Source organism: Ambystoma mexicanum, chromosome 8 (assembly GCF_040938575.1).
Source record: "Ambystoma mexicanum isolate Mex_15411 chromosome 8, UKY_AmexF1_1, whole genome shotgun sequence".
In the NCBI taxonomy this organism is placed as follows: Eukaryota; Metazoa; Chordata; class Amphibia; order Caudata; family Ambystomatidae; genus Ambystoma; species Ambystoma mexicanum.
Window position 1 is genome coordinate 1,270,186,679 of NC_090929.1, and position 17,668 is coordinate 1,270,204,346.

A 17,668-nucleotide genomic window follows, 5' to 3' on the forward strand; every position below is an offset into this window, starting at 1 on the left:
CTCGTTCCCCTGGGAGGGCCTGTTCCTCTACGCGTTCCCTCCTTTGCCACTGCTAATCCGGCTCGTCAACCAGCTCAAGAGGTCACGGTGCAGGATGATCCTCGTCGCACCTGCGTGGCCGAGGCAGATATGGTTCCCGGACCTTCTGGGCTTGTCAGCGTCCCCGCCAATCAAGCTGCCGGTGGACGCGGATCTACTCTCCAGGGACCCGAAATCGCTGAACTTGCAGGCCTGGCTCCTGCAGCGCTAGAGTTTGGAGGATACGACATACCGGCCGACTGCAGAGAGGTTCTTGCAAAGGCCAGGGCGTCCTCGACTCTTAAATGCTACGGACACAAATGGAAGAGGTTCTCTGTCTGGTGCCACGCACAGAAGATTAACCCTCTACGGATTACGGCTCCCCAGGTACTGCCGTACCTGCTGACACTGGCCAAAGCTGGACTGGCGCACGCGTCCATCAAGATTCATCTTGCTGCGATCTCCCGATACACCAGAACCACGGGCCGGACGTCCTTGTGGTCTCATCGTCTGGTGAAAGAGTTCATGAAGGGACTGTTCAGATCGTTCCCGCCGGTGAAGGCTCCGGCCCCGGCGTGGGAGCTCAACGTGGTGCTGACCAAGCTCATGGGACCTCCGTTCGAGCCTCTACACTCGGCCCCATTGAAGTTTCTGTCGTGGAAAACAGCGTTTCTTGTGGCCATCACCTCCGCACGACGGGTGGGAGAGATCCAGGCCCTTTCCTGCAAGGCCCCATACTTGACTTTTCACGACACGAGGGTAGTGCTCAGGACGCACCCCTCCTTCATGCACAAGGTACCGTCGGACTTCCATCTCAACGAACCCTTGGTGTTGCCTGTGTTCTTCCCGTCGCCTTCGTCGCCGGCTGAGAGGACTTTGCACTCGCTGGATGTGGCTAGAGCGCTGAAGTTCTACGTGGACCGCACGAAGTGTTTTCGGAAGACGTCACAACTCTTTGTGAACTTTGGACCTGTCAATCAGGGGAAGGCTCTCTCGAAGGCTTCCATTTCCAGATGGCTCTCCGGCTGTATCATGTACTGTCATCGGTTGGCAAACCGACCGCTGCCTGGCCGTCCGAGAGCCCATTCCACCAGAGCGATCGCAGCTACCACGGCGTTCCTTTCTGGTGTGCCCCTGCTGGACATATGCAGGGCTGCTACGCGGAGGTCGACGCACACCTTCACGAAATTCTACTGCGTCGACCGGGATTCCAGGGAGGAGTCCAGGGTCGGCCAAGCAGTGCTGCGCAACCTGTTCGCCTGAGGTGAGCCTGGTGAGGAGGTAAGATGCTTAATGTTGAGTTTGATGTAATGCTTAATGTTGAGCCTTTGCCACCTCCCGTGGTTGTGCATGTGTGTACTGCTATGTATTCTTTATTCATGAGCATGTGAATCCATGCCAGACCCCATGCTGGAGAAGGAACAAGTTACTTACCTGTGGGTCTGGCATGGATTCACATGCGAACCCTCCCGCCTACCCCTCTGCGGCTCTTCACTTGGTCATACTGCCACTTCACGTGCTTCAAAATCTGAAGATGGCTGCCAGAGGCGGTGCTTAGGTAGAGGGCAGTCATTGGCTGTGGTCAGTATGACGCAGAGACCAGTGATTGGTTATTACTACGAAAGACAGATCAGAAACGAAACTGATACTGGTTTTTTCTTTACCGAGGATTCCCAGCCTGACGACGGGGAATATTCATGAGCATGTGAATCCATGCCAGACCCATGCTGGAGAACAACAGTTACAGGTAAGTAACTTGTTCCTTATATCCTCCATGTACATCAAAACCACTCCTAACCCATTCTTACTAGCTGTTGCCTTTCTTTCTGTTTGTAATTTTCTTAGGTAACATGCCTTTGCTAATGTTTCATTGACCTAATTTAATTGTTCTTAACATTTCTTATCGCATTCGAATTTCACTCCTATTTCAGATTGTGCATATTCACTGTTGAGTTTGCAAAATTGGGCATAGATCGTGCATAATACTTTGCCATGCTACAAAATTATAATAACTGTTCCTTATTTTCAGGTGCTGGTGTCTTATTAATGTCTTTGCACACGTGGGGTTGAATCCCATCCTTGTCGCCAATGAAACAGTAAATGAAGTATGGAGTTTGAGGAATGGTTTAGTTGTTTATTCAGGACAAATAAATACAGATTAAAATGCCCCACAATTGGCAAGAGCTCTGCCTCTTTATCTCTCACACGCAACCACTCTCCTGAACACTCCCATTCCATTCCAAACCACGCGCACAGTCTCAGCACACCTGGCTGAGTATTAGCTGTGAACGCCACAGTTACCTTTGGCTCTTCCATGTTAAAGGAGGTCTTTCAATAATCCATAGCGATATCACAAGGGCAGTGCGACTTCATGAGAATTGGGATTTGATCAAGTTGACCTATCGACAACTGGTGGGTGGACTAAAGCTTGTTTCTCTAGAGGGTCAATTAGACACTGGCTAATATTAAAATAAGTACCTTTTCCCCTTGTTTCTAACCTAGCTGTAATCAGCAATTTTTCTTGTCAACTACCACAATCACATACGCGGAAGATATGATATAATTACCTTTAGGTCACACTTTGACTCCACCTCTCTGGGTTTCGATAGGGGAGATCTAATCAAGTGACACAGGCTTGTCTGCTGACTATCAACTAGAATGACCTGCATGGTCAATTCATTTTTTCAGAAGACAAATGATTTTATTCAATGCTTTGAACAAAAACTGGTGAATTCTAGCTTGCACTGCTGCTGATCTATACTCAAAACGAACAGATCCTGATTGGTGTGAATTTATTGGTGGATATTATTTAATTTCAAGAAATGTGTATTCTTGAATGTTTTATATGTACAAGGTTATATACATTCATTTTTCTCCTGCCGTACCTTATCTTAAGGGGCATGTGAACGGAGGCCTTATAAACCTGGGTGTTAACTGCATTAACAGAAAGATTGACCTTAATCAGAATATAACAATTTTTCATATAGATTCTTTCTAACCCAGATTGGGAGTGACACTTCTTGTATAATTTGTATAATAATTGGAAACTAGGTGATCCTAATTCTTTTTGTTTGGATATCCTTAAAAATGGTTCTACACAGCTGTTAGGACCTGACTAGTATGACTTAATGAGTGAGCATCTTGTAATTTTAAGAGCGGACTTTAATTCTTGTATTAGTTCAGAGGAGCCTGGTTTTTACTTAGATCCTTATGAATACAGGGCTTGGGGAATTCCTGATGTGGCATACTGTTCTGGCTTTGCCAATTATCAAGAGAAGAGAATTCTTCATTTTTTGGCTACATCTAATGTATGTACTATACTTCATTGGATTCACTTGTTAAGGGTACTTTCACTCCATCAGGTCCCAAACATTATTTTATTTCTAGATTCTACATTTGGTGGTGCATTATAGCATATCTGTAGAGGCCAACAAGAGACCATTATCCTCTTTTAGGGAAAGTAATAATAACTACGTATTGGTCACTCCTGCAAGCTTGGCCCCTGACAGACCCTCTTATAATCTCAAAAGATTAAAATGGCATCATATTGATCCTTTAGCCATGCCAGAACACGTGCTTATGGAGGTTTTGTTTCTATTAGTGAATGTCTTACACCAGAAGGTGACCCATATTCTGTAATCAAAGTATGTGATTATCTGAGCTATTAACTTGGGTCTTTCTAGCGATATGAATGCAAATCCATTAAAGTCCAAATCTAGATGGTTTGATAAAGGATGAAGAATACCAAATGTCAATTATTGCAAGTTTGAAAAACTACTAAGGCTGCTTCAATAATTGGAATTATGTCTCGGGCTGATTGTAGATATAACATCACTAGGGCTAAGCACCAGGCTGAGATGGCTGGCTGGTATTGTATTCAATGATATTGTTATTCCAGAGATTGCAGATAGTTCTGGTATCTTAGAGCAAATAGATCATCTGATGATCATTGTGAAATCTGCCAAAGGTAACTTTTCAGAGTTAGATTTGTATAATTATTTCTCTGTTGTAGATGGTGTAACTGATGATTCCATTCCTTACAAGTCTATACTGTTACCGCAATCGCCAACTCTGGAAGATGTCTTGAGCTTTAATGAAGTAGTAAGATATAAAGAGAACTAGGTAATTTGAAGGATCAGGGCCTTGATGGGATCTCTGGCAAACTATATAAAACTGCTTCAGACTTATGGGCCCCTTTGTTGGGGAATGTACTTCGTTCAGTTAAACTAACGTGTCAACCTCCTGTCACCTGGTTACCCAGTGCCATTCTACTAATATTTAAAAAGGGTCTATCTCTTCCATCCTGCTACAGGCCAGCTTTACTGAGCAATATTTCTTTAAAGCTCCTGGGGAAATATATTCACACAAAGGGCCTCATTACAAGCATGCCGGTTCCGGAAACAGCAGTGCTGGTCACTCCCTACCGGCACCCTTTTCCAGTCCGGCACACTCTGAGTTGCGATGCCGCTAACACAGTCACCGCAAACGACCTACCGTAACCGTAAACAACGTGACCGGAATCTGCAGCAAAAATGCATCTCCCGTGCCTGAGACACCGGCATGGCGGTAGTACGTGCACATTCCGAGTACCACGTACACAAAAACACTGGCATGGAAATGCTGGTAGCACCGTGATTTCTGCGCCGGAAACACCGGCATCGCCGACCAGGCGTAAAATAGAGTCAGGTGTGTAGTAACAGGCCACAGGTGACCAGAATCATCCCAGGTGGCCCCAATGAGCACTGCAAAAGCATAAAAGGACCACTCCCACACCCACACCAATTCCAACACTTCAATGATAGCAGTAGCAGTACTGGAGCTGTAGGCCCTTCATGCAGGCCTACTACTTGAAGAGGTAGGTAAGCAGAGGATGGATGTGGTGGAGGCACAGGAGGAGAAGGAGGGTCATTATGGCCTCGCAAAACAACCATGTCCATCAGGTTGCAGCCCACAGGCAGCCACCTATACCACGCATAAGGGCTACCGCCTGCAACCTGAGCCCAACCCAGATCCACATCCAGTACCGGCTAGACAGGGAGACCATTTATTTATTTATTTATTACATTTATATAGCATTGGTCACATGTGAGTGTTCAGTTACATTTTGATCTTAGCCTTTTTAGTAAAACGTATGCAGAATACGGTATCCATGTTTCTGGATGTGCTGTGTCGGTCTTGTCTGTGGATGGTAGACAGGGTGGAACGTAGCGCTCATTAGTGGAGGGGGATAGATTCCTAATATCCTGGCTGAAAAGCCATGTTTTTAGTTTTTTGCGAAAGGACCATAGTGAGGGGTCAGTCCTTAGTTCCGGAGGCATAGCATTCCAATAGTTGGCTGCGATAACAGGGAAGCTACAACCTTCCGCTTTTTGTCTTTTGTATCTTTGTGTGGTCAGTTGCCCTAGGTAGGCCAACCGGGTTGGTCTGGCCGATTGAGCTTTGGAGATTGGCACAGCGAGTAAAGCACTCGCTTTGACATTCATGCAGAGCTTGCTAACGCAGGTTCGAATCCCGACAGGGCCAAACTCAGCCTTTCATCCTTCCGAGTCGATAAATGAGCACCACACACCGTGGGTAATAATAAGCAGCGCTCAGATACCTGAGGGTTGGTAGCGCTATATAAATGCCAAATTATTATTATTATTATTATTATTATTATTATTAGGTTGGAGAGGTAGCATGGAACGGTGTTAGAAAGACATTTGTGAGTAAGAGGTAGTATTTTGAATTTAATGCAGTCTCTTACTGGTAGCCAGTGAATGTTTCTTCTAGTTGTGGTTATGTGGTCTAATTTCGGGATATTAAGAGCTGCTCTGATTGCATTATTTTGGATGATCTGGAGCTTAATAATGTTTTTTGCTGAGGAACCTGCAAAGATGGCATTGCAACAGTCGATCCTAGAGAGGATCAATGCTCTGGCCAGTGTGACGCGGTTCTCCACAGTAAGGTAGGGTCTACATGTAGTGATAAGTTTGGCACAGAGCGACCATCACATCCATAGTGGACATGATCCATGATGACCTGGTCAGCCTCATAGAGAACCGTACAGCCATCCCCTCCTTGCTCAAGGTTGTGTCTGTGCTACAGTTGCTACCCACAGGCACCTACCAACACACTGTGGGTGCACTGCATGGGCTATCGCAACCCTGTTTCTCGCGTGTCCTGTTCCAGGTCATTGATGCACTCCTGCGGCACGTGGCAGATCACATAGGCCTATGCAGAACGGCTGACAAGGTCAACGCCATGAAAATTGCATTCCATGCCCTTGCAAGCATGCCCAATGTGATAGGTGCATTGGACTGCACACAGGTGGAGCTGGTGGCCAGGCATGCCGTTGAGGCAGTGTACAGGAACCGAAAACTCTACCACTCACTCAATGTGCAGATGGCGTGTGATGCCCGCCACCTCATCAGCCACTGCTGTGCCCGATTCTCTGGTTCAACCCACAACTCCATGGTGCTGCGGAACAACATGCTGCTAGGGTACATGGCACATCACAGCGGAAAGCGTACCTGGCTGTTGGGTGAGTATCTGCCAAAGCATGTGCTCTGTTGAAGGGGGTGGGGGAGGATACACCATAGTGTACCTGGCTGTTGGGTGAGTGTATCTACCAAAGCATGTGCACTGTTGAATGCTGGGATGTACAACACCTATCCGCAGTGCATGTGTGCAATGCAATGTCCAACACAGAAATATCATGCCAGAGTTCAAGGCCTTGACCGGAGTGTGTCAATTGTCCAAACGGGACATGTGCATGCATAACAACATAAAATTTGTACTGCAACATCAAAACCCCTACATGTACCAGAATGCATCACACCAATGTCCCTAAACCCTGCACAAACACACTCAGCCAACACCACCTGCTGCACGGACTAATCATTCTTCAGCAGAACACCCCATCTCCGTACCACTAGCGTTCTGCACACCAGACATGCATGTTACCTTATTCTCAAAAATGCAGCCATACATGTTTATGAATGTGTGGCATGCTCATCATAGGACTAAAGAAATGGAACACAATAAGAACACACCGCTCTCATTTGTGTGTGTTGAAGTGAAAGGGTCAGAGGTCAAGGCGGGTGTGAATGAGCCATGGAAAAGCGATAACAAACCACAAACCCACCACGCATATTGCCAAGGGGTATTGGCTTGTTGGCAATCATACTGCGGTCATCGCCTTCCCCATCTATTCAATTCCTCGTATGGTATCTCTCTGTGAATATATAGACATCCATAATTTGGCCATAATCTTTGATGCTGTACAACCACTCCGAGGCATCATGTCATGCATATCAGATTGCAAGCACGACTTCAGGCATGTACTGAATCCCAAAAATACATTAACTCACATTGCAATTCAAATATACATCCTAACCTGTGTCAGACCTGCCTACCAGGTCTGCGGCCACCGGTAGGAACTGGTATGTCGGGCACAGCGGCTGTGTCAGCCCAAATACTATTTTGCAGGCTGAGAAACATTGCCACCTGGTGATTGCACTGGCATGCTTACACCCAAACAAGCCACAATTGCGTTTAGAACGTGCCATTACCTTGACATTGATGACTAAAGACATAAATATCTAATATGACCCTGATGCTACCCAAAATGGTCTATACAATGCATGGACATCCATTCACACTGACAATGCGCATGTTAACATGCATAACTATGACATATGCTACATCACCAGCAATTAGCAAGTGTAAATTTGCATTGCTTAGTGAACACTATACATACTGTACCAACATGAAATGGCCACAACAACAACCTTCTACCCTTCCTGTCACTCCTGTGCAGATGATGCTGGATATCCCCTGATGCCATGGCTGATAACCCCCGTGAGGCAACCACAGAACCAGCACGAGCAAGGATACAACCATGCTCACATCCGTACTCGTTGTACAATAGAGCCGATTTTGGCCTGTTAAAGGCAAGGATCGGCTGCCTGAGCACTTATGTACAGCCCGGTGAAGTTGAGCAAGAAAGTCCTGGCCTGTGCCATGTTGCACAACATGTGTATCAGGCGCAACCTCCAACTGCCCCCCAACATGGACATGCACCCACCAGAGGCGGAGGAAAATGAGTGTTGATGAACTGCCACTGGGGCGTCGCAGGGATGCCATGGATGGCTGTGTTGCATGCGATGACCTCATTTACCACTATTTTTGAGCACTTCACACACACACGTGGCACAGGCCAGCTAATGCACAGGGCACTGCACAGTACATAAATAACTCACTTACACCAAAAAAACAATGTCCAGTCATGATTTCAATGCTACACAAACTGTAATGGGTATAATGAAAATATTTACAAATGTGGAATACCAATCACTGCCAAAACTATTCCTCCCCACTCCCTGCCCCATCTATCCCTCCCCACTGCCCCTCCCCAACTATCCCTCCCCACTCTCCCTCCCCAACTGTCTCTATACAGCTCCTGTCATGTTCTGCAAGGATGACTTGCACAAGTCACAGACAGGGCACATGTGTGTCCTGGGCCTATTTACGTCCCTTTTTCAGGTCAGGCATGCGGCTGTGTGCCAAGTTGGACAGCCCCATTGAACACCGCTTTGGGCTGCTCTGCACGGAACTAGCAGGGTTGTACTGGTGGATGGTGCATGGGGGTGTTCTGTGGGCCGTCCTTCTACGAAGGCCTGGAGGAACATAGCCAATGTCTAAGCTATTGAAGAGATTACACTATTGCCCTCCAGTACCTTTTTGGACATCTGTACTATGGCGTGTGTACAACGGCCAAGTGCACACGCATTATGACGCCCACTAGCCTGGACCGCTCATACACATCAGCTGCACCTCGTGGAGGTGCTGCTGCACCAGGGCAGTCAAGGCATCCTGGCATTGTTCCATGCGGCTGAGTCTGCCATCAATTTCCCTCACACTGGGGAAGGGTGGTTGTTGTGGGCTAATTGGGGCCATGGGGCTGAATAGCAAAGGAATAGCAATGGTGCTGCGGTCGGTGGTCTCCCCGGTGTCCACTCCACCATCGTCTGCTATCTCCTCTACACTGGACACATGTGCACGTGCATGTGGCTGCGGTGGTGGTAGTAGTACTGCTGCAGCTGGAGCTGCCTGGGTGGGTGCAGCTTGTGCGACCGTGGTGGCTCAATGACTGGTGCTTATGCAACCAGTGGTGGCTCAATGTCTGGAGCTTGTGCGACCGGTGGTGGCTCAATGGCTGGGGATGTGCAACCGGTGGTGACTCAATGGCAGGAGCTTGTGCGACCGGAGGTGGCTCAATGGGTGCAGCTGGGGTGGCAGTTGTGCCTGTTGAGGCTGTGGTGTCCTGGGTGGAGGTGGTGGTGGTGCTTCGTTGGGGTCTGGCGGCGTCGACAACTAATGCCCCATGAGGTGTTTTGATGGGCCTCTTCATTGTCATATGATGTGCCTGAAGGAGTCATAAAGGCAGGTTGTCAATGAACAGTGTGGATTGATGAGGTTGAGATTAATGCATTATCTTGTTTGTGCCTGTGCTGTGTCGGGGACATGGTCGGGTACATGGCATGGTGCGCACATGCTTGTGTCATGCGTACTGTGCAGGTGAATGTGTGATGTCCATACATGATAGGGGCGTGTGCCGGCGATACTGTCTCACTGTAATCACAAATTCTGGGTACGGTGTTAGGGGTGTGGCCTTCATGCTGTAGGATGTTGAGTTGGGGAGAGGTGGGCCATGGATGGGGTCGCCATGTGCCTGCTGCCTGTAGTGCTTACAGGGATAGGTGGCCATTTCAGCTCATGGGTTGGCCTGGCTGGGACGAGGCTGTCACATGTTTCCTTTGTGTATGACGCCGGTCATTTGTGGGTGGAGAAGGGGCTTAGCACCGATGTGACTTTCTGCCAGGGGAAGCACGGCGGGCACACATACATTAAGCTGTGGCAAGGGGGTGTGTGCCTGAGTGGAAGCAGACACATGTTCTGTTGGCAGTACAGGGTGCCTGTGCTGTGTTCTAGGTGTATTAGTGGTATGAGTGATGTTTCGGGGGAGGGTGTATGTCGGTGTATGCACCCAGGTTGCTGTTCTCTTGGGGGGAGGGCATGCAGGGCTTTATTGGTGTTGTGGACGATGCACTTGACATTCATGTCATATGTTGCTACAGTAGTGGGTGCAGGGTGGACAGGGAGGATGAAATTACATTGCGGTTACGTGTACTCACCAGCCTCTTCAGGTGTCCTGGCCTCTGCAGCACCGACCCCTTCAATGACGTTGAGGTGCAGCACACTGCTGCACATCTCCTCCCAGGGCAGCAGGTGTATTGGGGAGGTGCTCCTGCCACCTGTGGCCATACCCTGTCTGTGCTGGGTGCCGAGAGGAGGTTGCACACCCTCAAGTGCAGGTCGTCCCACCTCTTGTGGCAGTGTCGCACTGTGTGGGGGGTTGTGCTGACTGCATAGATTTTCTGGGCAACCTCCACCCAAATGCTATTCTTGTGCAGCTGGGCCTGCCTGCACTGATCCTGCAGCATGCTGAATTATGGTATCCGATAACATGTTAAGCTCTGCCTCACTGAAGCGTGGCTTGCGCCTCCGGGTCTCAAAGACTCTTGATGACATGGTAAAGGTGGAGTTTCTTTGGTCAGGAGTGGTGGATGTCGCCTGTGCTTTCAGGATTACAATGAATTGTGTTTTTGTAATGGCCACCGGCCGATTTGCTGTTCTGGCGATCACTGTGTTTCTGGTCACGGTATTTGCGGCACTGCTGTTACCAGTGCCAGTAGCTCTGGGACCGGGCTGTCGGATTCAGAGTCACTGGCACCGAGGACGACAGTGTTGTCATTTTGGGGGCGGGTGGGGTTTGATGGTGTTTTTGGCATGCCGGTACTGCCGTTTCCGGCATGCCGGAATGCGCATGTACGCCAAAACACGTAATCGGCCCGAGATTCCAGCATCACAGGTTGCTGGACACGGTGGCAGCAGCATGCTTGACAACCAGATTTCTTACTGGCAGACTTGTAATGAGGCCCAAAGCTTTATGACAGGGTTTCACCCTTCAGGGGGCACAATGGAGCAGTGCTGAAATCTTTCATTATTAATTGATAAATATTATGGCATCAAGCCTTCTGGTCGGTTTAGCGCCTTTATGAATCTATCAACAGTCTTTGACAAAGTGGACTGCTCCCTGTTGTAGACTGTTTTTGAGAGACATGAAGATTGACGAATAGCTCCTGTGCCTGATTATCCAGTTATATACTTCACCATTGCAAGGGGGAAAAATGCAAAACTACCCACTATTTCATACTAATTGCACAAGTGTTCAGGTACGTTAGGGGTTTCAGTGTGCACAGCTATGTGTGCTCCTAGACATGAATAGCATAGCCACAGCTGTATTCTAAGGTGCCTCGGTGGGTGGCCGTGCCTGTGACCTGTGTCCACAGATGTGGTGTAAAGTATACGTAGAGTGCGCTTGGATGGAGGTTGACTGCGATGTTCTTTTTCTTGGTCCAATGCGATTGTTTGGTCTCGTTATTCGTGGTCTCCCTGGAACATAGGTCTGAGCAGTGGGAGAGGGGCCGAGGGTCAGAGAAGGCGGAGGGTAGTCAGGAGGCTTGGGGGTGAGGGGAGGCTGATAGTCTGTCACGTTCTGTAAACGCATCAGATTATGTGACTGAGTAGAGGGGGGCACGTCCAACTGGTTACAACAGTAGACGTGTGAGCAGGTTTTGTGACACCTGGATGGGGGGGGGCCTGAAGGGGTACTACAGTAGATGGTAAAACCCAGTAGCACCTACATTTGTGCAACTGGATGGAGGGAGAAACGCCTAAATGGGGATACAACAGTAGACAGTAAAATGCAGTAGCACCTACATGTGTGCACCTAGATGGTGGGAGAGATGCCTAAATGGGGATACAACAGTAGAAAGTGGCAGTAAAATGCAGTACTACCTAGATTTGGGACAACTGGTTAGAGGGAGAAATGCCTAGATGGGAGTATAACAGTAGACAGTAAAATGCAGTAGCACCTAGATTTGGGACACCTGGATAGAGGGAGAGACGCCTAAATGGGGATACAACAGTACACAGTGTAATGCATAAAGCGGGGGTAGGAAACTCTGTCTGTCTTGACGCTGGACTTCAATTGTTTTCACCAGTTATGGTAGTGCGTCTAGGACAGGCAAAAAGATGAGTCTTGCTAGTTGGTAAGTGTTGTAGTGTTGATTTTATTAGCATGAAGTTGCTATTATCGGCAAAAGTGGCAAAAATTGAGGCAGAGGTATGCAAAGCTGAAAAAAGGTGGAAGAAAGGAGAGAAAGGGCCAGAGAAATGGCAGAAAGTGACGAAAATGGAGCCAGAGGCATGAAAGATGAAAAAGGAGGAAGAAAGGGGCAGAAAAACAGCAAAAAGTGGCAAAAATTGAGGTAGAGGAATCGAAAGATGAAAAAAGGAGGAAGAAAGGACAGAAAGGGGCAGAAAAACGTCAGAAAGTGGCAAAATTGAGGCAGGGGCATGGTAAAATGAAAAAAGGAGGACGAAAGGAGGGAAAGGGGCAGAAAAACGGCAGAAAGTGGCGAAAATTGAGGCAGAGGTAGGGAAAGATGAAAACACGTGGACGGAAGGAGAGGAAGGGGCAGCAAGGCAGCAGAACGTGGGCAAAATGGAGCCTGGGGCCTGGAAAGAGAACAAAAGGAGGAAGAAAGGGGGGAAAGGGGCAGAAAAACGTCAGAAAGTGTCGAAAATGGAGGCACAGGGCACAGAGAGCGAGAAGGGCGACACTCACCTAGCAGGGGCCAGGATGAAAGATGGAGTGCAGCGTCCTGGCCATTCACCATTTTTTTTAATTAATGGCGGGTCCCCTGCCCATACCCCCCACATACCCACCCACGCCCCTTCCCTTCCAACCCCATGCCCCTTATTACATATACATATCTTTTTATCACTACAATGTAATTTATCGAAATAAATTACCATGCAGTCGTTTACTTCGATGAGAGGACAGTACACACCCTGAGCAAGCTCCGCTCCAAATCCTCTAAAACGCAGCTGCTTATGTTTAGCATTCCTAAGCCCACCACCCTCTTTTTCCACTGGTTTCATACTTCCTCACTCCACTAGCATGATTCCCCTCCAAAATAGGCAAACAAACCTTAGTGTTGTCCATGACATCGATCTATCCCTCACACCACGAATAAATAAAATGATCATCAAATCTCGCTTCAAACTTCATCTCCTTTGTAAGATAATGCCTTACCTCATAAGAATGACTTTCCAACCATGATTACTACAACTCTATTTACGTGTTTTTGACGATATCCCAAACCCACCAACTGAATCTCATTCAGAATTGTGCATTCAGGGAGATTTTCGGTCTTGGCCTTTGCAACTATATCTCACCAACTCTGTCAATTGGCTGCGATTCGAATTCAGACTTCATTTCATAGTCTTTTTCCTGATGCACCTAACCCAAAAAGAAGCCAAAATACCCACAAGCCCTTCTTTCACCATACACAACGGCCAGGCAGAGACAGAGGACTGCTGAATTCGAATAGTGTACACTAGGAAGTAGAGCTTTCATGGCTCTGAGAATGGAAACTAACAGTAATAGATTCAAAAGGAGTGTAAGACTCAGGGTGTCATTACGAGTTTTCCGGTCCACAAAAATTGCCGGTAATTCCGTGACCGTCGATTTTCCTGGACCGGCAAACTACAGGTTTGCTGGTGGGAGTTAAAGATATACCTACTGCAAAGAGCTGGAGGTAAATCAGGCCCCCACCAGCAAAAATTGCTGGTATGTCCAATACCGGTATTACTGGTGCCGGAAATACCAGCAATCCCCTCCATGAAGTCCTATGGGACCCAACGGAATGGGGACTTACTCCCACCTGTAACATCCAGTAATACTGGCATATCAGACTGCAGAAACAGTAGGGCAGTTTCCCGGTATCCCGCTGGAATTACAGTGAAACTTGTAATGTCTTGCTTTCCCTGATTATTAGAACCCCACAAAAGTGACAGCGGAAACCCCAACCGTCTGAGTGCAAGACTGTTTTCAGACTTGCTTTCCCTGATGATTATAAAACCCCCACAAAAAGGACCCCGGAAACCCCAGCCCCCTTTCCACGATTTGTCGTCTCTTATGAGCACTCTGTCCTCTCTTCATTTTTATCTGATTTTGTAAGTTCATGGTACCCTTGACTGTATATGTTTGCTGATATATTTGTCTCATACTCCTTAGACAAAATTGGCACGTTACAAAACCTCAATTAAAAAAATACATATAGTTAATAAATGTTTCAATTAGAAAATATATTGTACCTGATGACAGCACATAGCAAATCAATACATTATTATTACCTGCTTTGTGGTGGAGACCGTTTTGCCTTTGGAGGAAAAGGTTACAATGGTTAAATGGCGCAGAGACATGAAAGCACATGACTTTACAGTATTACACACAGTCTTAGTCCATCAAATAGCCTTGCTAAGACTCACTGCAAGGGCTCACTATGAGACAGATGTATTGCATAAGGGAGGCTAAAGAACTAATGCCCTTTCCCATCTGTCCACCCCCTAATTCATGAGTGTTTATCAGAAGCAAAGCTAATAGTAATACAATTAGAGTAGAAAAGCATCACTGCTGTCACATCCATCAGATTGTTGTTAGAGGGACATTAAACTATTCACTCTGGCACAGTTGTTTCAGAAATAAAATAGGCTGGGTAAACCATAGAAAGTAATGTAATAATGGCAACAATGCAAGCATTAGGCCTGTGTTCCTAAGCAGCAATCACTATTGTTGTGCTTCATGTATCCTGATTTCTTGAATCAGTTTGATCTCAATCCGAGCATTGTGAAATTCTAGGCATATCATTAAGATGGAACAGCATTCAAGACAAAAATCACATTGTATGTTATATTTAAGGTGTGTTGATAGACGGAAGAAGTATTCTATGTTCATGGGTATAGCATCATTATGCTGGAGTTGAGGGCAGATCTAGAATCTTGGGAATTAGTGAGGGAGATTGCTTTTGAGGAAACGGCCATCAATTTTTAAAGCGCTGATGTGCAAGGCACTGTGCATTGAAGTGAATCCACCATGAGAGTGCGGGTTCAATCAAGGGTTCTGAGATAATTTTTTATTTATTGGATATTTGAAAGGTGCCTGTACAACAAATGGTGTGTCAAGGTACCACAAGACAAAAAAGGGGAGGGGGATAAGGGAGAAAGATACCAGTAATGGTCCTACTAGGCCTTGTGACATTCGGATTGTGCAAGTGCAGTAAGAAGAAGTGCGAGGGGGCGGGGAGAGTGCCAGTCTGCACAAATGCTATGTGCTAGGGTGGGAAGGGAAGTTCAGGGTAAAGAGGAGAGACTGCAAGTGAAAGGGGCTTGGGGGAGGGGGTTAGGTTTAGAGCGTCAAGGGTTAGGCGAGTGCTAAGGGGAGGTCAGGAGGGCAAGTGCCAGGGATTGCCTGGGGTGCAGGGAGTGAGGGTCCACATGCTAAGTTGCCGGAGGGGGGTGCACTGGGTGGAGGGGCCTGGTGCCCCGAAGAACTCAGAAGGTACCAGGCAGCCAGTCACTGTAGCAGATGGGGGTGTTAGCAGGGGAGGAGGAGACGGAAGGAAGAAGAGAAATGGGGTGTCTATGTATGAACCTCAGTAGAAGGTTGGCAGTTGCATTCTGGAATTTCTGACTTTTGATGGGGGAGATTTCAAATAATTCCCACATAAATAGAATATGAAGGCTACCAGGCAGGTAGGCCCACAATGGAGAATTTAGTTATTTGGTGATTTTGTGAAGGCAAGTCGAATTTGCATTTGATCAGCACATGTAAAAGGGCAGTTGTACAAATGAATCAACCGATCGGGTTGCTGGATCATGTTCATAAGAATAGGAGAGGCAGCAGAGATTTGCAGGACACAACAGGTCATCGGCGAGTAGCCATAACCCAATGGAAGAAAGGAGACTGCATAGGACCAACCCTCTAAGAAGGACCTTATTTAGGGTAGTACATGGCTTCTGATTCCCATTTCAGACAATCAGTAGAGTGGGATGGAGTGATCTATCATCCCACAAACATCCAGAGGTAATAAAGTACCTAGGTAGCCTGAGTACTTCAAAGCATGTCATGCCTGTGGTCCTCTTGCTTAAAATCTACTACCATTTCTGAATTGTGAAGCGAGAGGAGAATACTAGTCCCGTTATCAAACCCATACCATGATGCAGGTTCTCAAATCATCAATCAAAGCCCACTAGCTTATTGTAAATTGAAGAAAAAAGATGAAACACAGTATGGGTGTATTTATTCCAACTCAAAATCTTAGTAGTACATAAAACATTAAGTATAGTATTGTGTGCTGGCAGCCACACAGGAAATGCTACGATTTGAGTATGCACAAAGGAACATCAGCTTAAGGCATACTTACAAAACGTGAAATGCCAAGTTCAATGATTGGAGGTAGAGAATTGGTTAGAGATAGAGTTTACCATTACTGATTAACGTCAGATTCATTAATACAATTAGCCAGAAGACTGAAGCAGCTGCTGATTGACCTCACACTTGAAATTCATACCAGGTTTCACAAGATGCACTGCATCTATTGCTTCCATAGCACCTACTGTGGCTTAAAAAAACCTTTTCCCCATCACCAGATTCCTGCAACACCCATCCAACCAGCCACATATTGCATATGTTCCACTTTTAATACTATAACATATTTTGATTAAATGCTAAATATTCTTTGCATATTCTCTTGCTTATCAAGAGCCTTTTCTAATGATAAATGTAACCACATTCTTAGTAGTTGGTGATAGACTAAGCTCTTAAATTACTGCATCCTTTTCTAAAAACAGAGGGTTAAGCTTATGTCATGCCAGAGACACATTTGTTGTCTTTAGTGAAACTTTTTGCATTAGAAATCTTACCTCCTGTTCACAAACTTCATACAACACTGAAAGAGAAAATTAAAAGTATACCTTAAACTTCAGTTCTTATTTCTATAAACAGAAAACACACACAATGATTTTTACATTTATTTTTAATTTTCTACAGCTGACACTATACATCGAATTGCATTAGGTCCTGTATGGAATTACTCCTTATTCGTTGTAACCTGTAGGGAAAAAATTGTTTATGGAACCCACACTGAACAAAAATTGGATACATGTGATTCAATTGCTTATCTAATTTGAACCTTAGGTTCTACTGTCAGACTTTTTTCATTGTATGATCTTGTCTTCAAACCTTATGTATTCCTCTTTTGTATTCAAAATCCTCACTTTCTACAATTAATTTAATTTATACTACATATGTCTGGTTCTTTCATAATATTGTTCACACAATTGATTGTTTGCACAATAGTATTTTGTTGGATATAGTAATTGCATTGTTTGTATTAAGAATGTAGATTTTTTGTATGTGGTCCTTCTTCAGTTTAATCATGATTGCCAAAAGAAATGTGAACAAAGGCTCTAATACTATTCTATGCCTGTACCATCAACAGGGATACTTATTACTGTTTAATAGTACAACACCAATCCCTGCCTTGTGGGGTCCCCTTCACTGTGGATATGTTTAGCAAAGTGTTTACACTGTTTTTCCCTCTCTCTCCAAGCTTGGATATCCATTGTCAATCGATAAAAAATTATGTAATCTCACATCTTAAAGTTTTGTAGCTCACTGTTACTCCTTTACTGC

General features: G+C 46.2%; 1 protein-coding gene across 6 annotated transcripts in view; it reads right to left on the reverse strand.

The window, feature by feature from the left end:
• BLNK (B cell linker) overlaps positions 1-17,668 on the reverse strand; it is a 1,905,158-nt gene that overhangs the window by 198,321 nt on the left and 1,689,169 nt on the right. For all 6 annotated transcript variants that reach the window (XM_069611389.1, XM_069611390.1, XM_069611392.1 and 3 more), the window contains 2 exons: positions 16,897-16,922; positions 14,329-14,354 (listed from right to left, as the gene is read on the reverse strand). In XM_069611389.1, coding sequence (XP_069467490.1) covers positions 14,329-14,354; positions 16,897-16,922 — 52 coding nt within the window. The remainder of the gene's footprint in view (positions 1-14,328; positions 14,355-16,896; positions 16,923-17,668) is intronic.